The sequence below is a fragment of the Pipistrellus kuhlii genome, unplaced genomic scaffold (genome assembly GCF_014108245.1).
Source record: "Pipistrellus kuhlii isolate mPipKuh1 unplaced genomic scaffold, mPipKuh1.p scaffold_m20_p_1, whole genome shotgun sequence".
NCBI lineage: Eukaryota > Metazoa > Chordata > Mammalia > Chiroptera > Vespertilionidae > Pipistrellus > Pipistrellus kuhlii.
Genome location: NW_023425404.1, coordinates 44,291,689 through 44,318,642, shown reverse-complemented (window position 1 = coordinate 44,318,642; position 26,954 = coordinate 44,291,689). Strand labels below are relative to the sequence as shown.

At 43.3% G+C, this 26,954-nt stretch overlaps 1 protein-coding gene across 2 annotated transcripts in view; it reads left to right on the top strand.

Moving 5' to 3' along the window:
- The window catches only part of TMOD2 (tropomodulin 2), a 54,159-nt gene that overhangs the window by 7,913 nt on the left and 19,292 nt on the right, over positions 1-26,954 (top strand). For both annotated transcript variants that reach the window (XR_006741810.1, XM_036441920.2), the window contains exons 2-7: positions 6,905-7,102; positions 8,591-8,747; positions 12,953-13,075; positions 16,926-17,012; positions 20,564-20,694; positions 23,049-23,156. Coding sequence is in view for 1 of the 2 variants with exons in the window: in XM_036441920.2 (XP_036297813.1) it covers positions 6,977-7,102; positions 8,591-8,747; positions 12,953-13,075; positions 16,926-17,012; positions 20,564-20,694; positions 23,049-23,156 (732 nt within the window). In the remaining variant the exon portion in view is untranslated. The remainder of the gene's footprint in view (positions 1-6,904; positions 7,103-8,590; positions 8,748-12,952; positions 13,076-16,925; positions 17,013-20,563; positions 20,695-23,048; positions 23,157-26,954) is intronic.

Here is a 26,954-nt window from a genome sequence, read left to right as displayed (position 1 = left end):
AGACCTCTCTGAGGAGTTGAAGCTTGCCTGAGACTAGAAGATGAGTAAGACAGCAGTGAGCCACGAAGGAGCGGGTAGGAGTGCTCTGAGCAAACAACATAAGGCATGATCCAGGAGCTGGAAGTGGTCCAGGAGGCTGGAGCCAGGAGGAGAATAGGGGGGCGGTGGGAGTGCCGTGCAAGATGAGGCTGGCGAGGATGACAGAGGCCAGACTGTGAATCTGAACTGAACCCTCCAGGCAATGGGGAAGCCTCTGGAGAATTTTAATAACTAGAGGAGGGTTGTTTAAAAAGATCTCTTTTGCCGAAACCGGTTTGGCTCAGTGGATAGAGGGTCGGCCTGCGGACTGAAAGGTCCCGGGTTCGATTCCGGTCAAGGGCATGTACTACCTTGGTTGCGGGCATATCCCCAGTAGGGGTGGTGCAAGAGGCAGCTGATCGATGATTCTCTCAATGTTTCTAACTCTCTGTCCCTCTCTCTTCCTCTCTGTAAAAATCAATAAAATATATTTTTTAAAAAAAAGATCTCTTTGGTCATTTGTATGTTGAATAGATCAAAGGGGTAAGAGGGATGGGCCAGTGAGGTAGAATGAAGTAAGTGGGTTTTTAACAGATTTAGGTACAGAAAGGATTTGGTGATTGATGGGTGGAGAGGAAGACAAGTTATCAAGAATGGCCCCCTGGTTTTGGGACCAACATCCAGAAGTTAGAAATTCTAGAGAAGGAGAAGCTATTTGGAAGGAAAGATGATGGGGATACTTCTGACATCTGAGAAGCCTGAGGCAGCCAAGTAGAGATGTCAGTTCAGCAGTTGGAAATACATGAATCTTGCCCAGCTGGTGTGGCTCAGTGGATGCGCATCGACCCATGAACCAGGAGGTCACATTTCTTTTCCCAATCAGGGCACATGCCGGGTCGCAGGCTCGATCCACGATCCACGTATGAGGCGTGCAGGAGGCAGTCAGTCAATGATTTTCTCTTATCACTGATGTTTCTGTCTCTCTCCCTCTCCCTTCCTCTCTCTGAATCAATAAAAACATATTAAAAAAAAAAAAAGAAATATATAAATCCAGCCCTCAGGAACAAAGTCTGAAACAAAAATACAGATTTGAGGAGCTTTGAGGTATGGGTAATAATTAAAACTCTGGAGGAGATGAGTTACCCCAGGAAAAATGTGTAGTGTGAGAAAACAAGTTTGAAGAGAGGACCTGGCAGCCTGCCAGTATTCAAGGTGGAAGAAGAGGAATTGGCAAAGAGACTGAATAGCCCGGCCAGTGTTCCTCAGTGGTTGAGCGTCGACCTAGGAACCAAGAGATGGCTGGTTCAGTTCCCACTCAGGGCACATGCCCATGTTGCAGGAGACAGCCAATCAATGATTCTCTCTTATCATTGATGTTTCTGTCTCCCTCGCCCTTCCTCTGAAATCAATACTGTGTGTGTGTGTGTGTGTGTGTGTGTGTGTGTGTGTGATTGAGATGGAGTGATCAGAGAAGTAGGAGAAAACCATCGATGCTGCTGGGCTGGGTGGTCTTTCAGGCCTCATCAGCTCTGACAGTCTGTGGTCCCAGAGCTGGAATCTATGCCAGAGCACATCGATAAGCCATGAGAACAGAGGACATTCCAAGTAATATTACTGGATCAGCCAAGGTCCCAATAAAACACGGAGTACACACTCAAATTGAATAATTAGAAGGAATTTTAATAAAGAGGGTATTTACGAAGATGTGGGGAGAGCTTAAGGAATCTAATACGGCAGAAGTCTGGCCCTAGCCACAGAGATCCTTCACCACCCAACGACTGTACAGAGAAGGCTGCCTGTAGGACATGAGGCCTGTGGACCCGCCTTCCTCCCCTCTCCCCCTGCCCTCCAGTGCCCTGGTACTTGCCTCCTATGGGCCAAACAAAAGCCAGAGAGCAAGGAAGCCACTGATGCTGTGTAAATATCGATACATCATCTTCCTGGGGCACAGAGCAGGGTGGGGGGTGGAAGTGGAGGGCAAACAAGACATCCGGAACAAGTACGTGGGAACATGGAAGTGTACGGATAAGAGTATGCATTTGCTTCTTTCTGAAGGCTCTTGGGGAGAATTCACTTACTTGTCTTTTCCAGTTTCTCTAGACCCCCTCTCCCCCCACCCCTCTGCCCCTTCCTCCACCTTCAAAACAATTGCATCTGCTTCTGTGGTCACAGCATGTTCTCTGATTCCTGTTTTCTTTTTTCTTCTTTTAAGAGCCCTTGTGATTAGTTGAGCCCACCCAAATATTGCAGGATAACCTCTCCATTAAAAAAAAAAAAAAATTTGTATTTGCCCTAACTGGTTTGGCTCAGTGGATAGAGTGTCGGCCTTAGGACTGAAAGGTCCCAGGTTCAATTCTGGTCAAGGGCATGTACCTTGGTTGCAGGCATATCCCCAGTAGGGGGTGTGCAGGAGGCAGCTGATTGATATTTCTCTCTCATCGATGTTTCTAACTCTCTATCCCTCACCCTTCCTCTCTCTATAAAAAAAAAAAAAAAAAAAAAAAAAAAAAAAAAAAAATCAGTAAAATATATTTTTTAAAAATTTGTATTTCATCACACCAGTCTCTTTGCTATGTAAGTAACATTCCCAGGTTCTGGGGATTAGCATAGGGACATCTTTAGGGCGGCATTATTCTGCCTACAACAGAGAGCGAGTAAACCATTTTGACTGGATTGGAGGGCTCACTAGGAAAGTAATGAAAACAGGATGGGCAGAACAAAGCCGATTTATGGGATCATACATGCTAACCTGTCTGAATGTTTTTCTTTGGAGAAGAGGGAGCCATTGGAAGTCCTTCACCAGGGTGGTGGCTTGTTGACAGTGTTAAGAAAGATGATCTGACCGTGGTGCTCTGGGTGGCCTAGGGGAAAGAGCAGAAACCTTTCAGGATGCAATTAGAATAGTCCAGGCCCAGCGGAACAAAAGTCTGAAACAAGAATGACAGGAAGGGATGGTGTGAACAGTGCAGTGCAGTGAGATTCTGTGAGAGGGCTAGCCAACGGGGCATGGAAGGAAGGGGAGGAATCTGAGCTTTGGAAGTAACTGGCTGGCAGATTATTGGCACGACCTAGAAAATCAGGAGAGCAAATCTGTTTCCAGGGAAAACGATGAATTGGGATATAGTCGTAGAGGCCTGGAATAGCAATACAAATAGAATCTTACCAATGATAAGATGCTGCCTATCGTAAACACATGAATATTTTATGTGCCACTGAGGAAAGATTAAAATATGGTGCAGGCCTTCTTAAATGTGTTATTTTTACTTTATTGAAAGAGCTATTTTAGCCTTACACAGAGATTTTTGAAGACTTAATTGACGTACAATAAATTGCACATATTTAAAGTGTATACAGTTTGATATGTTTTGAAATCTCATGCATCTATGACACTATCAGCACAATCAAGGTAGTTCATAACCCCAAAATTGCCTTTTTTTTTTTTTTTTAATAATATACTTTTTGTTTTTAGTTAGAGTTGAGGTTCAGTATAGTTTCAGGTGCACTACCCAGTGATTGGACATTTATATAATTTACAAAGTGTTCATCTCGATAACTCTAGGACCTTTTAACACCATACATAGTTATTATAATATTGCTGGCTATATTTCCTATGCTGTACTTTACATTCCCATGACTATTTTGCACCTACTAATTTGTACTTTTTTTTAAATCTTATTGTTGAAAGTATTACATGTATTCCCTTTATTCCCGCTAGCCCACCCCTCCTTCCAGCCCAGGCCTTCACCTCTCGATTATCTTGTCCACTGGTTATGCTTACTAGTATATGCATGCAAGTTCTTTGGCTTATCTCTTAAACCCCCAAACTCCACCTCCACCCAACGTCCCCTGCCTTCCCTCTGAGGTTTGATGGTCTGTTCGATGCTTCTGGGTCTCTGGATTTATTTTTGTTCATCAGATTATGTTATATTCCACAAATGAGTAAGATCCTGTGATACTTGCCCCTTTGTAATTCCTCCCCCTGTCTCTCCCCCTACCTCCCTTCAATCTGTAAGCAACTACTGATTTGTTTTCGGTCATATAACTCAGACTACATATTCTAGAATTTTAGATAAATGTAATTATATCATATACATCCCTTTGGGTCTGGCTTTTTTCATTCAGTATAATTATTTTGAGGTTCATCCATATCATCATGTATATCAATAATTCATTTGTTTTTATTTCTGAGTAGATTCCATTATGTGGACATACCACACTTTGTTAATCCATCCACCTACTAATGACCATTCAGGTTGTTTGCATTTTTTGTCTGTTACAAATAAAGCTGCTCTGAACATACACAGATTTTAAAAATAGCATTCCATCCTTGTGCAACATAAAAAAGGGAAAATTCAAGTGAAATGAATTGGCTAATATTCTTAATATGGTGCCTTTGTTTACACTGCTCCTTTTTCCAACTCTTTGAATCATTTTTTGACTCATAGTCATCAATGTCAGTTTTGTTTCCATCCAGTACCTCGTCCTTGCCATCAAAAATGGTAATTTTATAAAAAATCATTGGTGTTGGGTCTTAAACCAATCTGTAATTATATGGAACTGACCTAATCTAGACCTTCCTTTGGGAGTGTTGCTAAATACACTAGAGTCGCCATGTCTCCCACTTCCTTGGTTTTAAAGAGTCCCTGGAATTTTTCCCCAAATCCTTGACACTTATTCTGCTAGTTTTGAAGCTGGTGCTTTTGATATTTATGCATATGAAGACTGTGACAAGTCTTTCTTGACTGCTGCTGTGTCAGTGGTTGAGAGCCATCAATTGTCAGATAAATGTCAATTTCAGAATGTTAAATTGTGGGAAACTGTTCATCTTAGAACCCGTAGGTAAGGTGGTTTAACCAATATGTTTGATGGCTAAGAGCCTGGCTGATTGAGATCCTTGTCCATAGTCACTCAGTAAATTGGTGGTAGCTGGACCAGAACAAAGTGTATTTGGTATAGTTGGTTTCTCTGACTTAGTGGGATGAATTTTGTTTTGTTTTTCCTGGACTCTAGCCATTGAAACTAAAAGAAAGTAGGCTTATGAAAGGGAAAGAGAGTTACATTATATATGGAAATGATACAAGTAGAAAACCATAAACTTAAATATGGTAAATAGTTGAATTAATAAGGAGAGGGAAACAGCATTCTTTCCATGCCAAACCATTTTTCATTCTTACTGTTTGAATTATCTTATTAAAAACAGGGCTTCTCAGATCATTCCTCTACTTTAAAAATTTGGAGCAGCTCCTTATCTCCCAACAGAATAAAGCCTGGGTTCCTAGGCAAGGCATATAGGGAAGGCCCTTCACAGATGTCTTCCTTGTCTTTCCTCTTCCTTCCCAGCAACTCTCCCCTCTATTTTTTAAAAATATATATATATATATATATATTTTTTTTTTTTATTGATTTTAGAGAGGACGGGAGAAGGAGAGAGAGATAGAAACATCAATGATGAGAGAGAATTATTGATAGGCCGCCTCCTGCACGCCCCCTACTGGGGATCGAGTCTGCAACCCAGGTATGTGCCCTTGGCTGGAATCGAACCTGGGACCCTTCAGTCCACAAGCCAATGCTCTATCCACTGAGCCAAACCGGCTAGGGCAACTCTCCCCTCTAGACACACAAGCATTCCCCAACTTACCATGTACTTTCTTATCTTTGTGCCTTTGCATACACTGTTCCTTTTTCCTAAGAATGACCCTTCTCTACTCATGTCTACCCTATGACCTCTATGACCTCTTTCTTCAAGTTTCAAACTCAAACTCCTTTTCACAGTGTCCCCTCAAACCTGAGATCCCCTTATCCAGTAATTATCTTTTTATATGTTTAAACCCACTTTATACATTAGTTTTGTTATAACACTTCTCCTATTTGTGTGTCTTGCTGAGCTGTGATCTTCTTGAGGAAGGGTCATATCTTGTTTGCCTTTGTATTCCTGTTTTCCAGAACTCTGCCTGGTAATTAGTGGGCATACGGCAAATATTAATTGCCTTGAAAGATTTGACAGATAGTAATACCTCCTGAGGAGAAACACAATCAGTTGAGTACATTGTTATTTCCTGAATGCAGTATTATCTTTCTAGGGAATACCTATAAAATCCTCTGCAAAGAAGAAGGGGTTGAGTAAAAATTGCACTGTGAGTGGAAGTTTAGGGGTGAGATGGTATAAAAAAAGGGGGATTGAAAGGGGAATGGAATAGGAATGTAAAGGATTGAGCAGGATGGCCCAGGGAACAAAAAGGAAGTAGGACTAAAAGAGAATGGGAGAGGAGGAAAGAAGAACAGTGAGGAGAAGAATGGAGAGGGTGAGCATGCAGCCAGGATTTCAGAATCTCCTTAGTCTAATGGCAGGGGGGCTGCTGGACAATGCTCTCTCACATGGATGTTCCAAGCTCTCTTTCTGAATGAACCCCATTTTGTATTCTTCCCATCACTCTTTCTCTGAAAAGACACGAGTGTGCTGCTCACAACTGCCGTACAATTGGTGCATTGTTCTTCACTGTGCTCTGTGGAAAGCTGGAGGAGGCAGAGTAGTGTAGCGGGAAGGCACTCACTACCCTGGGAACCCGAAGGCCTGGCACATCGCAGTTCTGGAGCCTCAGGCAGAGCACTTAGCCACTTTCCATCTCAGACTCTCTATCTGTAAAATAGGTTATAAATGTCTGTCGAGGCTTTCTTTCCAGGTTGCTGTAAAGATCTAAGTAAGTAAAATAATATATATGAAAACACTTTGTAAGTGGTCAGGTTGCTCCACAAGTGAGGTAATGTTACCTTTTTTGTTGAATTATTTGTTCAATAGAGAGACTCCACTGGGCAGATAGCATGGCCCTGTCTCCTGTTAATAAATCCTGTTTGCAGAAAGGAGGTAACAGTGTTTCTTTCTTATTAGTGGCATTCTGAGGTCTCAGGAAGCTGGCCCATTTAAATGTCCGCGGCCCATGAGAAGGGCATCTGAGAAACCATGGCGCTCCCTTTCCAAAAAGAGTTGGAGAAATATAAGAACATTGATGAAGATGAGCTTCTTGGAAAACTCTCAGAAGAGGAATTGAAACACTTGGAAAATGTTCTGGATGACCTAGATCCTCAGGTTAGTGACCTGGAACTGAAGCAGTGTGGTTAGTGATAGTCCCCGGGAAATGGCGTGGCATGTCCTTAAACAATGGTGTAGAAATCTCTTAGCTCCAAATGCAGATTCTGTGTTCTTCCCTGATTGGTCCTGAGTCACTTTCTACGAAATTTATGGAGAATCTCAGTAACCACAATCTATAATACGATATGGCAAATGTATTTCTCAAAAACAAGTTTAATGTATATGGGGAAAAGTAGTTTCCATGGATTGATAAAAGAGTAGTCTGGTTTGGGTGGGGGGAAAAAAGGGAAAGGGAGAAAAGGAACAAATCTTACCAAGTTTCCTCTGTGAATCACACACTCTGCTGGACATAAAAGCCCCTTAGGTAAATGTATTATCCCAATTTCATAAATGAGGGGATAAAGTAGGAGAAGTAATTTGTCTAAGATCCCATACTAGTAAATGTCAGAGATGATATTTAAACCAGGTCTTTACCCCCAAAGACAGATCTTTTCTGTGTCTAGTTTCTTTAAAATGGCCGGTGTAGTTCAGTTGGTTGGGCATCATCCTGTGCACCGAAAGGTTGCCAGTTTGATTTCAGTCAGGGCACATGCCCGGGTTGCAGGCTCAATCCCCAGTAGGAGGTGTGCAGGAGGCAGTCGATCAATGTTTCACTCTCACATTGCTGTTTCTCTTTCTCTCCCTCTCCTTTTCTCTCTCTCTAAAAATCAATTAAAAATCTTTTCTTTAATGTCTAAATAACTTGAAATCTTTGGTGATCCTACAACAATAGGTAGATTAGAATAACTGACCATAATATCAGATACACTTAAGTGGAGCAAATGCTTTTGATATTATCAAGTACACTAATATTTTCATGGGCTCTTGAAAAGCTAAGCAACTTGTTATAGTGTTTCCTTCAGACCTGCTGGTGTTAGCTTAAACTTAGAATCAGTGGCATCCAACATAATGGTTTTACTAGAAATAAAAATGTCACAAAAATTATCTGTATGATAATCCGATGTGGCAGGTGCTTTGGACGCTGTGTTTACTTTTAAAAATATAAGTATTCTGATTGTATTGTTTAAACTTTAGGAAGGAATCTCTAAGCTTAATCAAGCTTGGCTGTTTCCCCAGGAGAAGGGTTGGAAATAAGAGAGAATAGCCATATGGGCTCCTCTGTAGAATCTCCATATGACTGCCTGGGAGCACCTCGGGTGCAGACGTGGCCAAAGCTAAGTGGGATCTAAGAGGCTGTGGAGGGGGGTGGCCATGCGCTGTCACGTTCTGGAAGGCAGCTGCAGGAGTCCCAGAAGCTGCTCCAGCACATGTGTGCTGCCTGCATTTGCAGCCCTCCTCTCCTCAGCACAGGATGTTAGAGCAGGTAGGGCCTCAGATGTGCCAAAGAACTCCACCCTTAGCTCACCCCTCCCCGTGTGCAGCCGAGGAGGGAGGTAACAGTATCAGCTGGCACCTTCCTTCCTGCTCACACCTCTGTCTCACCAGAGTGCCCTGCTGCCAGCCGGATTCCGACAGAAAGACCAGACCCAGAAAGCAGCCACCGGCCCCTTTGACCGCGAGCACCTGCTCATGTACCTGGAGAAGGAGGCTCTGGAACAGAAAGACAGGGAAGACTTTGTGCCTTTCACCGGAGAAAAGAAAGGTAAGCACCACAGGGGGCGCCTCTTGGGACAGAGGGGCTCCGAACGTTATGTCCTGGAAGGCCAAGCCAGGGAACTGACCTGGGAATGGGACGTAAGCCCACAATTGGATTCAGTGTTTAAAAGAATCGTGGCTGATGGATACATGTTCGTGTAGACATTTGTCCAGACCCATAGAATGTACACCTCCAAGCGGGAGCACCAATGTAAACGCTAAGCTGTGGGTGATAGTGATATCCATGTAGGCTCATTGGTTGTAACAGATGGACCGCTCTGCGATGGGATATCTAATAGAAGGGAGACTGTCAGTGTGGGGCGAAGGGGTATATGGGGACTCTCAGTGCTTTCCTCTGTGAGCCTAAAAACTGCTCCCCAAAATAGAGTTTATTAACTAAGCAACAAAGAAGCATGGAGGCTAGTTAAATGAATACCTAGAGTGCGGTGGTACTCCAATTAATTCTGTAAAAAAAAGAATTCTTGTTGAAACCAGTTTGGCTCAGTGGATAGAGCGTCGGCCTGTGGACTGAAAGGTACCAGGTTTGATTCCAGTCAAGGGCATGTACCTTGGTTGCGGGCACATCCCCAGTGGGGGGTGTGCAAGAGGCAGCTGATGGATGATTCTCTCTCATTGATGTTTCTAACTCTCTATCCCTCTCTCTTCCTCTCTGTAAAAAATCAATAAAATATATATATATTTTTTTAAATTCTTAACTCCCAAATAAATTTTTGGGAGTATGAAGTAGTGTTGTGCCCAAGAGAAGGTCCCATAAGTGTGAATGCTCGTAGGCCAGGGCTTTACCCGCTGCAGAAGTCTACTCCATGTGTAGGCATTGGCTGTGTTCCTAGGTGTTACCATGAGAGGTAGTGCAGAATTGGTAGTCAATTCATTCAGCATTGACCTCCGCTGTGCAGAGCCGAGTGCCCAGTGCTGGGACCACAGTGAGTAAGACCCTGCCCTGCCCTCAAGGAGCTGGTGGTCTAGTGAGAGAAACACTGTGACAGACCTGGGAAGACTGTGGGATAGGCATGACAGACTCAAGACAGGAAAACCTTCCTCCGTAGCTCTCGATCCTGAGCCATTTGGAGGAAAAGGTGGCTGTCACTCACTTGTCCAGGTTCTTCAGCTATAGACGGCAACTTGGGCCCATGGGTACTAATAAAATCATTGTAATCTCATGGCGACCACAGTCTAAAATATATGTATAAATATATTTTTTTAAATTGGTTTTTGGAGAGAGAAAAACATCTCAACCACAGCCCCCACCGGGGTTCAAGCTCATAACCCCAGCATGTGCCTTAATTGGGAATCGAACCAGCAGTCCTTCAGTGCACAGGACAATGCCCAGCCAACTGAGCCACACCAGCTGGGGCTACCACAGTCTTTTGAAAACACCAATCAGATCATGCTGCTCCCCTGCTTAAAACCCCAAATCCTTACTGTGCTTCTCATAGTCCCGGGAGACTACTCCCTGCCCACCTCTCTGACAGTCTTCCCTCGCTAAGCCTCAGCCCCAATATCCTCATTCGGTTCCCCGAACCTGCTGAGTTTTTCCCCCATCTCGGGGTCTTCTCGTGGGCTCTTCCCTCTGACCCACATCTCCATCTTTTTTGCTTTCTAAATCTCAGCTTAAATGCCCAGGCTTCCCGCTTCTCTTCTGTCTAAAATAGACGCTTTCTTTCTGCCCTGACACTCGTTACTTTCACAGCCTTGTGACAGTGTTTATCCTTTGTTAATTTGTTTTGGGTTTCCCATGTTTTCCACATGAGATTGAGATCTCCACAGTGGGGCTGTGTCTCTTGCATCCTGGCACAGAAGCTGACACGGGGAGGCACTCGATAAACATGGGCTCGAATGAACACCATCTCTGAGCTTCTGTGGGGGTGGGAACACAGCTCCCCTGCTGGCATGAGTCACAGCAGCGCCACCTCCGCTTACACAGCACCCGGCTCTCCTCTGAGCCAGGCGTGTTTGACGGGTCATGCACCATGGATGATGCGTTTTTATTTATTTATTTATTTAAATATGTTTTATTAATTTTATACAGAGAGGAAGGGAGAGAGATAGAGAGCCAGAAACATCGATGAGAGAGAGTCATCGATCAGCTGCCTCTTGCACACCCCCCACTGGGGATATGCCTGCAACCAAGGTACATGCCCTTGACCGGAATTGAACCCGGGTCCCCTCAGTCCCCAAGCCGACGCTCTATCCATTGAGCCAAACCGGTCTCGGCAGGATGATGCGTTTTTATTAAGAAATTAAAGTTGAACAGTAACAAACCAGGCAAATAATCAAGGATTATTGTAGAAATATGGAACTCTTTCTATGACAACATAGTTGCTATTGAACTAATTTAATTGTGAAATAAAAATTAAATTATTTAATGCCCAATTTTCAATAAAATTCCTCTTAACATCCAGTATTAGGGTAGTGACTGGATAACAAGAAAGCTGTTGTGTTTGAGGAGGTAAATTGCCCTCTCGATCCAGGTCAACTTACAGGTGGTTCATGGGGAACCTACGGCTGCAGAAGCAGTCTGAGTTATAAATGGGGATACAAGAGGAGCATACAGCTGCACAGGTAGCTTAGGAGAAGGTTGAGAAGCAACACAGTTGAGCAAAAAAGAAGTTTTCCACACAGAGCAGAGGGATGAGGGTGAGGTTGGGAGAGTCTGCAGGGCCCCGGGAGGGACCAGTGAGTGCTCTAGAAGCCGTGGGGGGCTTTGGTGAGGGCCTCAGGAGAGGGGTGGCACACCTCAGTTCTGAAGGCCGTGTGCCTCAGCTACATTTAACTCTCTGGTGTAGCTTTTCTCACTGAGAAATTACTTGGTCGGAGCCCAGGGAATGGCTGTGTGGCAGCAGTTGTCCTGAATGCCAATAGCTGTGGCCACCTGTGCAGATAGTGTTGGGAGGTGCCCTGAACAGTACCAGGGTTACGTAGAAATCTGATATTGACTCTGGACCCGAGATCATCCGGTTGGGGTGTTGCAGATATTGGCATATTCAGGAGTGAGTAAGGGCAAAATGAATGTAATTCGATGGACAGGGTAAGGTGGGAGATGGTGGCAGAGAATGTGCACGTGGGAAGCACAGGGAGCCCCGCTGCCCAGACCCCCACGGCTCTGAGTATGCCAGCTCTGGTTATTTTCTTTTAAATCAGGCTGACTTTGGTATGCTGTAGAGAGGTGGTTGCGTCCCAGGTCACTACTACCTAGCCACGTGATCCTAGATAGAACATCCTACTGGTCTGCCATCTCAGTTGGTGAGAGGAAAATTCTGGATGATCACGTTTGTCCCTTCGGAATCCCGGGGCCATTTGGATGAATCTAGTCCAAATATTTTCAGGATCCAAGACAAGAAGACAAACAGAAGTCCAAGTCCCTTTAAAAAAAAAACACACACAAAAAAAAACACAAAAATATTTAAAAGTTAGCAAACTGTTAAAATATGTTATATCCTACAAATATACATAGGCCAGGACTCTTGGACTTCCAAGACTTCTACACAGGGATGTCTGTCCTCTGCCAGAACCTCAAATGCATACGGTTGACACCTCATTCATACTCACCCACCACAGCCTCCGCTTGGCCCGGGGGTGTGCATCCCAGCAGTGTGATCTGCATTCAGGAGGGTGGGCATGGAAGCAGGCTCTGGGCTCTTAGGCAAAGAATCCCAGGGTCTGAGGTGCCTGGGTGTGGTCTGGCAGGCAGCCTCTTTGTCCCATCATTCTTCCCTTGGTGGGGTAGAAGCAGTGTGTGTGTGTGTGTGTGTGTGTGTGTGTGTGTGTGTGTGTTTGTGCGCGCGCGCGCGTGGCTCGAGGGTAGGGAGGTTTGCAGCCAGAGGAGACCAGAGCTGAGCTCTTTAAAGTTGGAGTCCACAGAAGGGTCCCCGCCCCCCTTGCCCAGGTCTAAGGGCAGTGCTGCTGATCGATGGGAAGGAGGGTGGTAGAAGCCATTCCTCTCTGTGGTTAAGGACTGCAGTCTCCTTGGATGTCAGTGTTGTAGAATGCAGGATTCCTCCTCTGGCCTTCCTTCCTTCTAACTGTGGGTTATTGATAATGGCATCATCCCAGCAATTCAGGCTTCCCAGTTGGATGTGCAACAGCTTACTGACTTGGCTCTTAACGGCCAGAGCTGCAGTCTCTGATGGGCCCGCTTCTCCTGTTATAAGCAGCCCACACCATGGTTTTTGTTTTTCTTCTGATTTAAAGGGAGAGTCTTTATCCCCAAAGAAAAGCCCGTAGAAACGCGTAAAGAAGAAAAAGTGACTCTTGATCCAGAACTGGAAGAAGCTTTGGCCAGTGCTTCCGACACTGAACTCTACGATCTTGCAGGTTAGTCCTCAGCTCTGGGTCACTTTCCTACAGGTTAGTCCTCAGCTTTGGGTCACTTCATTCTGTGATTTCCAGGTCTGCATCCATGACAGTAGCCTTTGAGTTTTTATTGTGATAACTGGTTGGCCTCAATCTTTATGTAGCTCTAAGACGTGGTACAGGTGACTTAACCTCTCTGAGCAAACATTCTGCTGAAGTTCAGCTGTAAAATGCCCCAATAAAACCCATCCTACCAAACTCAGAGTTTCTATGAGAAATCAGAGAATAGAGTTGAAGGAGTGCTGAGAACTTACACAATAAAATAACAGCCCTTGCGCTTTCTAAAGCGCTTTCACATTGGGGACTTTATCACCACAAAATTTCCATGACATTCTTGCTCTTCCCCAGTTGCTGTTCCATTTGGATCCCCACTAAGAGGTCTGTTGAACCCAACTATGGAATGGGGGCAATTACTGTTACATTCACTCAGGGCAGTAAATCCACATTCACCCCAATCCGCTGACTTTTCCCCTAGTTTTCTTAACAGTAGCAACAGTACAATAATTATTGGCATTATTGTTTGAATTGGTTATTCTTGCAGATAGAAAAAGCCCAAAAAAGTACAAAAGAATATATAATGGCCCTAGCCAGTTTGGCTCAGCAGAGAGAGCCCACAAGGTCCCAGGTTTGATTCTGGTCAAGGGCACGTACCATGATTGCAGGTTCCTTCCTGCCTGTGCCCTGGTCAGTGCTCATACAGAAAGCAACCAATCAGTGTGTTTTTTCACACTGATGTTTTTCTCTGTCTTTCCCTCTGTCTTCCAATCTCCCTAAAAAAAATAATAAATAAATAAAATAAAATTTAAAAAAAGATGAAAAAATATCCTCAGGTGAGGAGTAACAAAAGAATATATAATGAAAGTAAGTCTCTCACCCTGATTCCATAAGCCCCCTCCCATTTCTTATCTATTCTTCTAGAAAGAGTCCATGCATATAACAGCATATTTGTGTACCAATGGGATGCACTTTTTTTCCAAACAAGATGGATATATGGATCATGAGGGTTATTAGGTCATTCCAGGAAAGACGTATTTTAAAAAATAGTCCATAGCTTTAGCAAAAAATTTTACATTTTTATTCCATTGGAAGGCATTTATATATAGAAAGCCTAAGCGACCAAATGACCAGTCGACCAGTCGCTATGACATACACTGACCACCAAGGGGCAAAGACTCAATGCAGGAGCTGCTTCCCGGTGGTCAGTATACTCCTACAGCCAACCTCCCCTGGCCAGCCAACCTCCTGCACTCCATCTCCGCAGCTGGCTGGCCCCGATCAGCTCCGATTGGGACTGGGCAAGACTGCCCCTATCAGCCCTGTTCACTGACCAGGCCAAGGGATCCCACCCATTCACAAATTTGTGCACCAGGCCTCTAGTATAATTATAATCTCCATCCTCCCAGGAGAACCAGCTATGCCTTATTCTAATAGCATGCAAATCGTTGTAGCTACATTTTCATTCCTTCTGTGATATTAGTGGTCAGTATTAAATTCACATATTTGAAACCCTCTCAGAAGTCACTGCCCCAAGGAGGCACCTGTGCCACACAATTAGGAAGGTGCTTAGCAGTGACCAGTCTCCTTAGCCCCATGGTTGCTGTGGAGAGATCTTGTTATGGTGACTGTTGCCTCTCAGTCTGTCCTGGAATTGCCCAAAGGGAGAATGCAGGGCTGGGCTTAAATTCCCAGGAAATGTTTTAGGAGAAGGAAAGAGATAAAACACCCATCATTTGGAAGATCCTTAAATTCATGCAGTGAAACCAGGGGGATAATCCCCAAAGAAAACCTTGGTGTTCGTTTTAAGTAGCCTCCCTCTCTCAGCACCAGGAAGAAGCCCGCATCTTCTCTAGGGCTGCTCTCTCCGGAAGAGGTAGAGCTGCCAGCCTTTGAAAGGGTGTCAGTGCCCCGCCCATGGTACTCCAGCAGACCCAGAGCAGAAGGGCACATCATTCCTCCAGCGAGCACCCCCACCGTGGCCCTATTTCTGTGTGGTCCCCAGTCAAGCCATTCTAGTTCTCAGTCTGCTGGCCTGGAGATTTGATCTTGTCAGTGCACATAGCAGCAGTCTGATTGGGGCTAGGCAGTGGGGACGGATCCATCCACCTGCCAGGTGTACCGGAAACAGGTAACACAAAAATTAACACTTGGCAATGGAGCCAAATTATAATTAGAAGTTATCAGTGAGTATGGGACCAAAGCAAGATGCGTCTTTTTGGATGGTCTCAGTAGCTTGTGCTTATCAAATAGGGCCTCTCCCTAGACAATGCCAGAAACAGTAATAAATGTGTATTTACTAATAAGAATTTATAAAGCACTTAGAACAGTGCCTGATGCATAGGGAATCATTTCATCTTTTTTTTTTTATCCTCACCTGAGGAGTGAGGATATTTTTCTATAGATTTTTAGAGAGAGTAGATGGGAGGGAGGAGTGGGGGAGAGAAAAAGGGGAGGGAGAGAGAAACATCCATGTGAGAGAGATACATCAATTTGTTGCCTCCCACACACACCCCTACTGGGATGGGGATCAAACCTGCAACCCAGGTACGTGCCCTTGACCAGGAATCAAACCTGTGACTCTCTGGTGCTCAGGCTGACACTCTAACCCCTGAACACACTGGCCAGGACAGTCATTTTATTTTTGTAGTAGGTAAAGCATGATTATTTTCCCTATTTTACAGATGGGAAAACTGAGGTCCGGAGGCATTTAGTAACTTCTCAAGTCACACAGGTAGTACATGACAGTATTCATATTGACTGCTCCTGGGTGTCCTTTTAACCCTAGACTTGCTGTTCCTTATGGTGTGCTGGCCTCCTGCCTCCTTCTAATGTGCAGATTGCAGTACAGCTGATGAGCTCAGAGGTTAACGGGAGCTCTGCCCCCTGTTACCAGATGATTATCCATTCTGGGGTCCTTCACCAGGTGGCCTCTGGCCGCCTGTAATTTTATTAGCGAGGTTAGAGCTGGGTGCGCAGTTGCAGCCACAGCCTGCCTGGTGTGCATTCTCCCCCAGTGCTGTTCCTCGCATGCTGTGCTGCCCCCTGGTGCCAATTCCATGTAGTGCAGGAGCCTCAAATGTCAGCATGCTCAGCCTTCCCTTGCCAGTGTCTCTTATTTTATTTTTTTTAATATATTTTATTGATTTTTTTTTTTTTTTTTTACAGAGAGGAAGGGAGAGGGATAGAGAATTAGAAACATCGATGAGACAGAGAAACATCAATCAGCTGCCTCCTGCACACCCTCAACTGGAGATGTGCCTGCAACCAAGGCACATGCCCTTGACCGGAATCAAACTGTGAGATGCTTTAGATAAGGAAAGGGCAACTTCTCGTGGTGAAGCTTACATTGAAAGAGACCCATGATCTTTCTGCTCTTTGCCTCTGAAAAAATACATGCCATCATCTCTATAACATCAAATCTTAAAATATCCTTAGATTCAGTCCGGCCCTCACGTTTTACGGATGGGAAAGCTGATGAGTTGAATCTACTTTAGTAGGAGGTCTTAGCAGGTTTTCAGTAATTTGGAACCATCACAAGACCATTGTCCCTCGGATCCCAAATGGTGTCACAGGTCCAGATCTAGAAAGACCTGTGTAGATTGCTGGTGGTCTTACAGGGAGTGTGTGTGTGTGTGTGTGTGTGTGTGTGTGTGTTACTGTATCAGTTTATTTAACACTATATTTGTATCACACACTGTGCAAGGAAATATGAGTCTGAAGCTCATCTTTATGATAAAAAGAATCGTTCTTCAAGGAAAAAATTAATAATGTGGATATCCTAACATGGTTTTTCACTGATTTTTTCTTCTTCCAGCTGTTCTTGGAGTACACAATATGCTCAATAACCCGAAGTTTGATGAAGAAACACCCAACAGTAAAGATGGCAAAGGGCCTGTGCGAAGTAAGTTGACGCGGAATCTGTGGTTCTGTGAAGCTTGGGAGGAGAGGCCTGCTGACTGGGCCTCCTGGTGCGTCCTGACTCCTGTGCTGCCGTCTTTGCGGGTGGCTTCTGTCCATTCACCAATGATCCCTGGGCTCGGGGCAACCAGACCAGCATAGAGCAGCTGGTCCTGGGAACTCTGTCTGGCAGTGCAACTAGTAACAGCCAGTTGTTTTATCCAAAACACACTCTGTAGTTAGGTCCCTTCAGTCAAAAGGTAAAATTGCTGATAGGTTGCATAGTTAGCTTGGAATGCAGAGTTTCCTGTTCCCAAGGAGGTTTTCATCAAGCATCTTAAATAAGTTATTTTCTCTATTTCAGTGTCTTTTTGGTCTCAACAATGGGTACTTGTCATTAGAATTTGAATACCCAGATCCCCCAGAGAGCATGAAAGACACACTGGGATGGATTTGCTGGCACCGAAGTGCCAGACCATTTCCTGGCCAAGGGTCAGCTCATTAGATTCTCCCCCTTACTCATTGGTCATCTTCCAAATATCTACTGTATGTCGTGGGTTTTGTCTTTAGGTGCAAAGGTAAAAGATGGTCACTGCCCAAAGTAGGGGTGTCGAACTCAATCAGAGAAGGGGCCAAAATCTAAAATCCAGCCTAAATTGCGGGCCGAATGGTTTACTGAACAGTCATAAACTGTCATTGTGATGGAAACGCAGCGGAGTGCAGTGATGACAGCACAGTGCCGGCCACATTGCAAGGCCTGGCGGGACAGATTTGGCCCGCGGGCCTTGTGTTTGACACATGTGGCCCAAAGGAACTTACCTACCCATAGTAGGGACAGACCAATAATGTAATTTTGGACAATGTGATCCAGGTGCTGTGAAAAACTCCCCAAAGACCACAGCTTTTCTGAGATGAATTCTGTTTTATTCTCTTTGATGAAAACTTGGGAGATGCTCTCTAGTCTCAGCAGCATATATATAAATCATCATGGGTAATTTACACAGACAACAAGCAATGTTCCTTTCATTTTCTTTCTGGTTTCTTATGCATACAGATAAAAAATGTTCATTGGTAATTTCAACATGAAAAAGGGTAACATTCTGACAACATGTTGGCTGTTAAAAGTCTGGTGCCTAACCTTCTTGGCTTTTATACATACATATACATATTGTTAAAAACACACATTTTTTTAGAGCATTTTTAGGTTCACAACAAAGATGAGAGGAAGTCACAGGGATGTTTCATATATCCCCTGCCTTTCCTCACGGATAGCCTCCCCATTACCAACATCCTGCCACAGAGCGGTACATATGTTACAATTGGCGAACCTGCATCGACACATGCTTTTACCCAAAGCCCGTAGTTTACATTAAGGTTCAGGAAGAGATGCACCTGCAGATGGAAATGCTGAGAATGAGGAAAATGGGGAGCAGGAGGCTGACAGTGAGGAGGATGAAGAAGAGGAAGAGGAGGAGAGGGGGAAGAAAAGGAAGAGGAAGGTGGTGGTGAGGAAGAGGATGGAGATGAAGATGAGGAGGATGACGATGATGAGGATGACAATGTTGGCACCAAGAAGCAGAAGACTGATGAGGATGACTAGACAGCAAAAAAAAGAAAAGGTTGGAGGCCCCCGTGGCCTATTCACCCTCTACTTCCCGTCTCAGAATCTAAATGTGGTCACCTTTGATGAGAGACTCCCGCCCGCCTGCCCACCCACCCACCTCAGGCAGCGCCACCTGCAGGTGACACGCGGTCTTCACCACCCAACCAAAACCACCATGTGAATTTGCAACGGGGGAGAAAAAAAGAAACAAAACTTCCAAGGCCCTGCTTTTTTTCTTAAAAGTACTTTAAAAAGGAAAATTTGTTTGCATTTTTATTCACATTTTATATTTTTGTACATATTGTTAGGGGTCAGTCATTTTTAATGATCTTGGGATGACCAAACCAGCCTTCGGAGCATTCTTTGTCCTTCTTCTGACTTTACTTGTGGTGTGACCGTGTTCATTATACTCTCAAAGGAGGAAAGAAAAAAAAAAAAAACTTGTCAAAAAAAGCAAAACAACAACAACAAAAAATCTTATTCCGAGCATTCCAATAACTTCTTGTGTATGTACTTAGCTGTACTATAAGTAGTTGGTTTCTATAATATGAGATGGTTAAAAAGGCCAAAGATGAAAAGGTTTCTTTTTTCCTTTTTTTTTTTTTTTTTTTTTTTGTCTATGAAGTTGCTATTTATTTTTTTGGCCTGTTAGATGTATGTGTGAAACAATGTTGTCCACAATAAACGGGAATTTTATTTTGCTGAGTTGTTCTAACAAAAACAATCAAACAAACAAAAACAAACTTAACACAAATAAGGCTACTTTTCTCTGAAAGTGAACTGTTTCCTGTTGCGCACACCAAACAAGTCAGTCCAAGACTAATGACGTGGCAATTGGCTGCTAAAATACTCATTGCCAGTATTTTTTTTAAAATATATTTTATTGATTTTTTTTTACAGAGAGGAAGGGAGAGAGATAGAGAGCTAGAAATGTCGATGAGAGAGAAACATCGACCAGTTGCCTCTTGCACACCCCCTACCGGGGATGTGCCCGCAACCAACGCACATGCCCTTTACCGGAATCGAACCCGGGACCTTTCAGTCCGCAGACCGACGCTCTACCACTGAGCCAAACCGGTTTCGGCGTCTCACTGCCAGTATTAGTGGAGAGAAATTCATTTCCCCAGCATCGGGGAAATGAATGCAACTTGATTATAGTAATCAGTCATTAGCGAACGTTGTAATGCATTATTAATAATTATGTATCACAAGTCATTGTAAAAATTAAGTTATGAAACTTTTTTTTCAAATCAATCTTTATTGTTCATATTATTACAAAAGTTCCTCATTTTTTCCCCCCTCCACCAGGTTCCTACCCCACCCTCTGCCCTTTCTCCACCCCCCATTGTCCTCATCCATAGGTGCACAGTTTATGTTCAGTCTCTTCATGAAACTTTTATTATATGGTTTCTTACATACTATTGTATTGGCTGGGTTGCAAGTTTGTCATGCTTGCTGTAGGGTCTCCTGCACTTTTGGCTCCATGCAGTGTCAGCTACTGAGACTTCTTATTGCGGTTGAGAAGCATCAATCTTTGAAACTATAACTCAGAGCCATACCATTCCCATGCTTGTTTAGTTGAGAATAAGCTTACTGTCATTGATAATAAAGTATTATTAGAATCAGAGCATATGAGCCAAAACCAGTTTGGCTCAGTGGATAGAGCGTCGGCCTGCAGACTGAAAAGTCCCAGGTTCGATTCCGGTCAAGGGCATGTACCTTGGTTGCGGGCACATCCCCAGTAGGGGGTGTGCAAGAGGCAGCTGATCGATGATTCTCTCTCATCGATGTTTCTAACTCTATCCCTCTCTCTTCCTCTCTGTAAAAAATCAATAAACTATATTAAAAAAAAATAATCAGAGCATATGAAAGAAAGGTCATTTGGGGGGGAATCATCACTGATTTTGACAGGAGAATCCTTACTTTTCTTTTTTTTTAAATTTGTGTCTTAGATGTGGTCAAAGGTGAAAAGGTCAAGCCTGTATTTGAGGAACCACCCAACCCCACGAATGTGGAAGTAAGTCTGCAGCAGATGAAAGCTAATGATCCCAGCCTCCAAGAAGTCAACCTCAACAACATTAAGGTATCTCACCGTGACTGTTGTCAGTCACTTGATTTATCATGAGTTTAGGAAACTTAAAGGGGATGACTGATTACCTATTTGAAATCTTTTGAGTCACTGATTTTTTTTTTAATATATTTTATTGATTTTGTACAGAGAGAAAGGGAGAGAGAGAGAGTTAGAAACATCGATGAGAGTCATCGATCAGCTGCCTCTTGCACACCCCCCACTGGAGACATGCCCGCAACCAAGGTACATGCCTTTGACCGGAATCGAACCCGGGACCTTTCAGTCCCCAAGCCGATGCTCTATCCACTGAGCCAAACCGGTTTCGGCATGAGTCACTGATTTTTTTAAAAAATATATATTTTATTGATTTTTTACAGAGAGGAAGGGAGAGAGATAGAGAGCTTGAAACATCGATGAGAGAGAAATATCGACCAGCTGCCTCTTGCACACCCCCTACCGGGGATGTGCCCGCAACCAAGGTACATGCCCTTGACCAGAATCGAACCCAGGATCTTTCAGTCCGCAGACCGATGCTGTACCACTGAGCCAAACCGGTTTCTGCTGAGTCACTTATTTTTGAGGCAAGATATCCTATTCAAAAGAAGTAGATTTAAAAAATAAGTGATTTCTAGAATTCTTGGAAACAATAATAGTAGTTGTGTTAAATAATATACTGATTATTATTGAGTAGCAAATTACTTCAAAACTTACAGGCTTAAAAGAAGAAACATTTATTCACACAGTTTTCGAGTATCAGGAAACAGGAAGTGACTTAGCTGGGTGGTATGGCTCAGTGTTCCAAAAAGGCTATCAGGCAGCTATCAGCCAGGGCTGCAATCATGTAAAGGCCTGCCTGAGGCAGGAGGACCTACTTCTGAGAAGGTACACTCATGTGCCTGTTTACAGGAAGCCTCTGTTTCTACCAGATGGCCCTTTCCTTCGGGTGGCCTGAGTGTCCTCACTTCATTGACAGCTGGCTTCCCCTAGTGTGGGTGATCCAAGAGAAAGAGGACAGTCAGGAAGCCACAGTGCATTTTATTATTAATACTTCTTCTAGGAAGTCACACATTGTCACTTACACGTTATCCTATTTGGCAATAGGTCATGTGACTCTCAAGTGGAGACGTGTGTGTGTGTGTGTGTGTGTGTGTGTGTGTGTGTGTATGTATGTTGTATATGAGAGAAAGAGAGAAAGCGAGAGCATTGTCTGACATGCTTTGTTCATTCTTATTGGGCCAATTTCTAGCATTTAATAATAATAACAGACTTTTATTGAGTACTCGTTACGTATCAGATTTTTTGCTGAAAACTTGAAATTCATTATCCCATTTAATTCTTAGTGGGACTCAAAGAGGTTAAGTTGCTCACAGTCCCAGAATTTGTCTGTGGGACATATAAGACACATCAACCTCTGGCTGCGCTCCATATGGCCTCCCGCCCCCGTGGTCAGTACCCGGCTAAGTGCTGTAGAAGAGGGAGTAGGATTCATTTTGTCTATTCTGAAGAACTTTTTGTTAGGAGAATAACATGAAACAAATAATTAGAGCATGATGTGGTAAGCCCCCAAATGTTATGGAATTGCAGGTAAGGAAAACTTTGATCCTGCCCATGAGAGCCAATAAACAAAGGAGGTGATATTTTAGCTGAGTCTTTTTCTTTTTTTTTAATATATTTTATTGATTTTTTACAGAGAGGAAGAGAGAGGAATAGAGAGTTATAAACATCAATGAGAGAGAATCATCGATCAAGCTGCCTCTTGCACCACCACCGCCACCACCACCACCACCACCACCACCACCGCCCCCCCCCCCCCCCCCCCCCCCCCCCCCCCCCCCCCCCCCCGCCACTGGGGATGTGCCCGCAACCAAGGTACATGCCCTTGACCAGAATCGAACCTGGGACCTTTCAGTCCGCAGGCTGACACTCTATCCACTGAGCCAAACCGGTTTCGGCTAGCTGAGTCTTAAAAGACCAGTAGGAATTAATCGGAGAAAGGACAGAGGAATTTCCAGATAAAGGAAAAAGCATATCTAAAAGTATAGAGGAGAGAAAGACCATGGCATATTAAAAGAATAGCAAGTAGGTCCGTCTGGTTAGAACACAGAGAATGAAAGAGAAGAGGGGAATGTGGTAGGTGCATAATTTTTTGGTTAGTAAACAGAAAGGTGATGCCAGAGTGTCTCCTGTTACATTCCCTTATTAGACACAGTTTTGCTATTGACTGTGGATGGCTTCAGTTGTTGGAAGATGGGTGATAATGTCTGTTAGAGTGGATAGCATGCAATTAGTCATCTAAATATTGTATATAAGGTACTTAAAGCTATGGATCCTTGGTTTGTCAACTCTCTGTACCTTCCCCATCGTAGAACATTCCAATCCCAACCCTGAAAGAATTTGCAAAGGCTCTGGAGACCAACACCCATGTCAAGAAGTTCAGCCTGGCTGCCACCCGCAGCAATGACCCTGTGGCAATTGTGAGTAAAATTCTTAGAAATGTAACGTGAAAATATTAAATTCATTATAAACTCTTTAATTTGCCTTATTAACAACTTTTAGATCTGGTAAATTTATTTTTGACACAGTTAATAAACAAAATAAATTATAATAAGACAATAAAACAAGATCCAGTTGTCAGGCACTTTGAATTATGTAGAATTTTGTTAGCAATACACTTTTTAGGGGAAAGAAACAGGATTAGATGAGACATTTAGCTAAACAAATATCTAGATTTTGTTCTGGGCTTAGTACAAATTTTCTGAAATTTTTTGCATCTATAATAACATTCTGTCACAATCATAAGACCTCCAAATCCTACAAGAACTTGGCACATATAAAAACGTTAAAGTATATTTCATTTTAATCTTTAAAATGGATTAGTATGTTTCAAAAATATTTTAACAACCCAACCTTGAAACATTTTTGTATTTGATATTGTTAACGAGAATATGAAAATAAAAAACCAAAGCCCTGTTCCTTCTGTGCACATTTGATAATTCAGCTAAACAAGGACCCCCTTGACCCAATTAACTACTGCTACAATCACCATCATCAGTGTTACTCCTCCTGTTAATAGCTAACATTTCTTGAGCAACTAGTAAATTCCAGCACTGATCTCTATACTTTACACATGTCACCTCACCTAATCTCCACTATAGTATTATCAGGTATGTACTATTATTAGTTCCCACTTTGACAAATGAGCAATGTGAGGCTCAGAGAGGTGAATTAACTCTTCTAAGGTGACTCAGCCCGTAGGCAGTAGAGCCAGGGTTCACCACCAGGTCTTTTTGGTTCCTCAATGAGAATGCTTAACCATCAAACTCTGCTGTATTTACACACAATGCCCCACTGTCAAACATTTGCTAAAATATGTCAGTTATCAGGAGCCTGAGTATCTCCCTGTGGTTCTACAGCATCTAATGCTCAGCTAGAAAATCAGAAGTTTTCTTTACTTGATGCCGTGATTTAAAGTAACAGGTCTTTTGGAAGATCTGAAATACTTAAAAAAACAGACAATGTGAAAGTTATGGTGCTGGCACAGGATAGATGTTTGAAAAACACTTGATAAATGAATGAATGAGTGTGCCCTCCAGCCTCAGCAATAGAGAATATTTCCATGATTACATAAGCACTAAGCTGAAAAATTGATATTTTCACTAGAAATTATACTTATCTAAATTTGTAAGTTGAGAGCAGTTTTGAATTTAAAACCTATCATTAAGTTAGAAAAAGAGCACAACTAGCTCATTGGTAAAATGAAATTAACAATTTAAGGATTCTTATCTGTATAATCTCTGCCTTTTAGATTTGTTTTCAATAAAGCAAAAAATATTCACAGTACATTCTGTATGTAAGTGGCCAAAGGGATGATAAACAAAGAAATAACTTGTCACTCCTACTTGATATATTATCTATATATATAAAAGGCTAAGCAACTGTCCGACCATCTGACCAGTAGCTATGACACACACTGACTACCAGGGGGCAGACGCTCAATGCAGGAGCTGCTGAGCTGCGGTGACTTGGCAGCAGTAGTTCTCAGGTGATGCACCCCAGAATCAGAGAGGAAGGAGCCTGATTCCAGGATGCATCACCAGAGAACTGCCCTCTTGCAATCTGGGATCCCTCGTGGCATGTCAGAGAGCTGTTTTCAGCCCCATTCCCGCAGGCCAGGCTGAGGGACCCCACCTGCTGAAGGGGCCCTGCTCACTCTGCAGATGCCCTTCAAGCCGAGACACTGCCCTAGGTGCAGCTAGCGAGGGAGGGACCAAGGGAGGTCGGCTCCAGGGTGTGTCCAACCCGTCTCTCTCAGTCCTACCTGCCAGCCACCTTCTAATTAATGTCCCTTCAGTGTGCATGAATCCATGCACTGGGATTCATGCACATTAAATAAAATGGCAGGAATAGGAATAATTTCTAATCCATTATCAACACTACTAATAAATAATCTAACCTACTCAGATCAAATAGGTAGCTTTTTAACTGAACTAAGTAAATTCCAAATATAGCCATTTCTTTTCTTTTTCTTTTTTTTAATATATTTTATTGAGTTTTTACAGAGAGGAAGAGAGAGGGATAGAGAGAAACATTGACGAGAGAGAATCATCGATCAGCTGCCTCTTGCACACCCCCTACTGGGGATGTGCCCGCAACCAAGGTACATACCCTTGACCAGAATCGAACCCAGGACCTTTCAGTCAGCAGGCCGAAGCTCTATCCACTGAGCCAAACCGGTTTCAGCAGTAATTTCTTTGATACTGTTTTTAATCAACAACTATGGTGAATGCACTCTGTGTGACCAGCACACTATACAATTGTGAGGAAGAATTGCTATCCTTTGGGGTGTGAAGAGAAAAGACTTTTTGGCTTTATGCCAAGATGGCCCAGCTCTCACCTGGCTGCCCCTAAGTCAGTGGTCCTAATGGGTGGTGCACAGATCACTGGCGGTCGGTGAGGTCCGAAAGGTAGGCGACCGCTGCCCCAGATGATTCCCCTTTCAGTTATGCCATTGTCAGGAAAGAGCCTGTGGGTAGTTTGAAAATTGGTCCACTACCCCACAGGCAACAGAGATCTTCCGTCTGTGTTTATGACTGAACGCCTCACTGTTGAGAAGTAAAAATCAGCATTAAAGCCAAGCTCTTCAAGACACTTTTCTATGTAAGGTTCAAAACCTGATTCAACAAGGCACTTGTGAAATCATTATAAATGTAGACAAACAATGTGTATGTAAGATTGCATTATCCCCATTTTATAGATGAGGCAACTGAGGCTCAGAGAGGCTGAGTAACTTAACTAAGATTAAGCATGTAGTCAAGCCAGGAAGTGAATTTAGTGAATTTAATTAAGTTTAGTTCACCAGATATTTCCATATAAGTTCACCAAGTACTTCCACTTAACCACACTATAGAAGTGAGTATTGACAGAACTTGCCATCACTGAATGCCAGTGTAAAGTCCCAAATATGTAAAAAATGCTATTATTATTAACAATGATGCCCCAGAAAAGTCAAGAGTTTATTACAGCACTGTACAATCAAAAGAAAATGGCAGCCACAAATGTAAGCCATATGCATAATTTTCAGTTTTCCAGGAACCACATTAAAAAATAAAAAGGGCACTGGCTGGTGTTGCTCGATGGTTAGAGTGCTGGCCTTCACACCGAAGGGTCCCAGCTTCGATTCCTGGTTCCAGTTGGGGCATGTGCAGGAGGCAACCAATGGATGTGTCTCTCTCTTTCTCTCCCCTCCCCTCACTCCTTCCCTCACTTCCACTCTCTGAAAAGCAATGGAAGGTGAAGATTAACAACAACAACAGAAACACAAGCAAACAAAAAGAAAGAAAGAAATGAAATTAATTTTAACTTTAATGGTATATTTTATTTAAACCAATATATTGAAAATTTCAAAATACAAGTTGGAAATATAATGAGGTATTTTACCTTATTGTTTTCGTGTACATCTTTGTGCATTTTACATTTACATTTACAGCATGTCTCCAGCCATTTTTCAAGGCCTCCACAGCTGCGTGTCTGGTGTCTACCATTTGGATGACACTGATACAGACACTGCAGAAACCTGCATTTTTATACAGCGCTGTATAGTACAGAAAGCTAAGCCTTCTCTCTAAGATATATTTTTACCTTAATTATTTCTATAATATTTAAGAAATGTAGTCTTTGTTTTGCTAATGTTATCCTCCCCAGCACATGTAATAGATGCTCAAATATTTGCTGAACTTAAATGAACTTGGGCCTTCTGCCCAGGGTTATGTTTG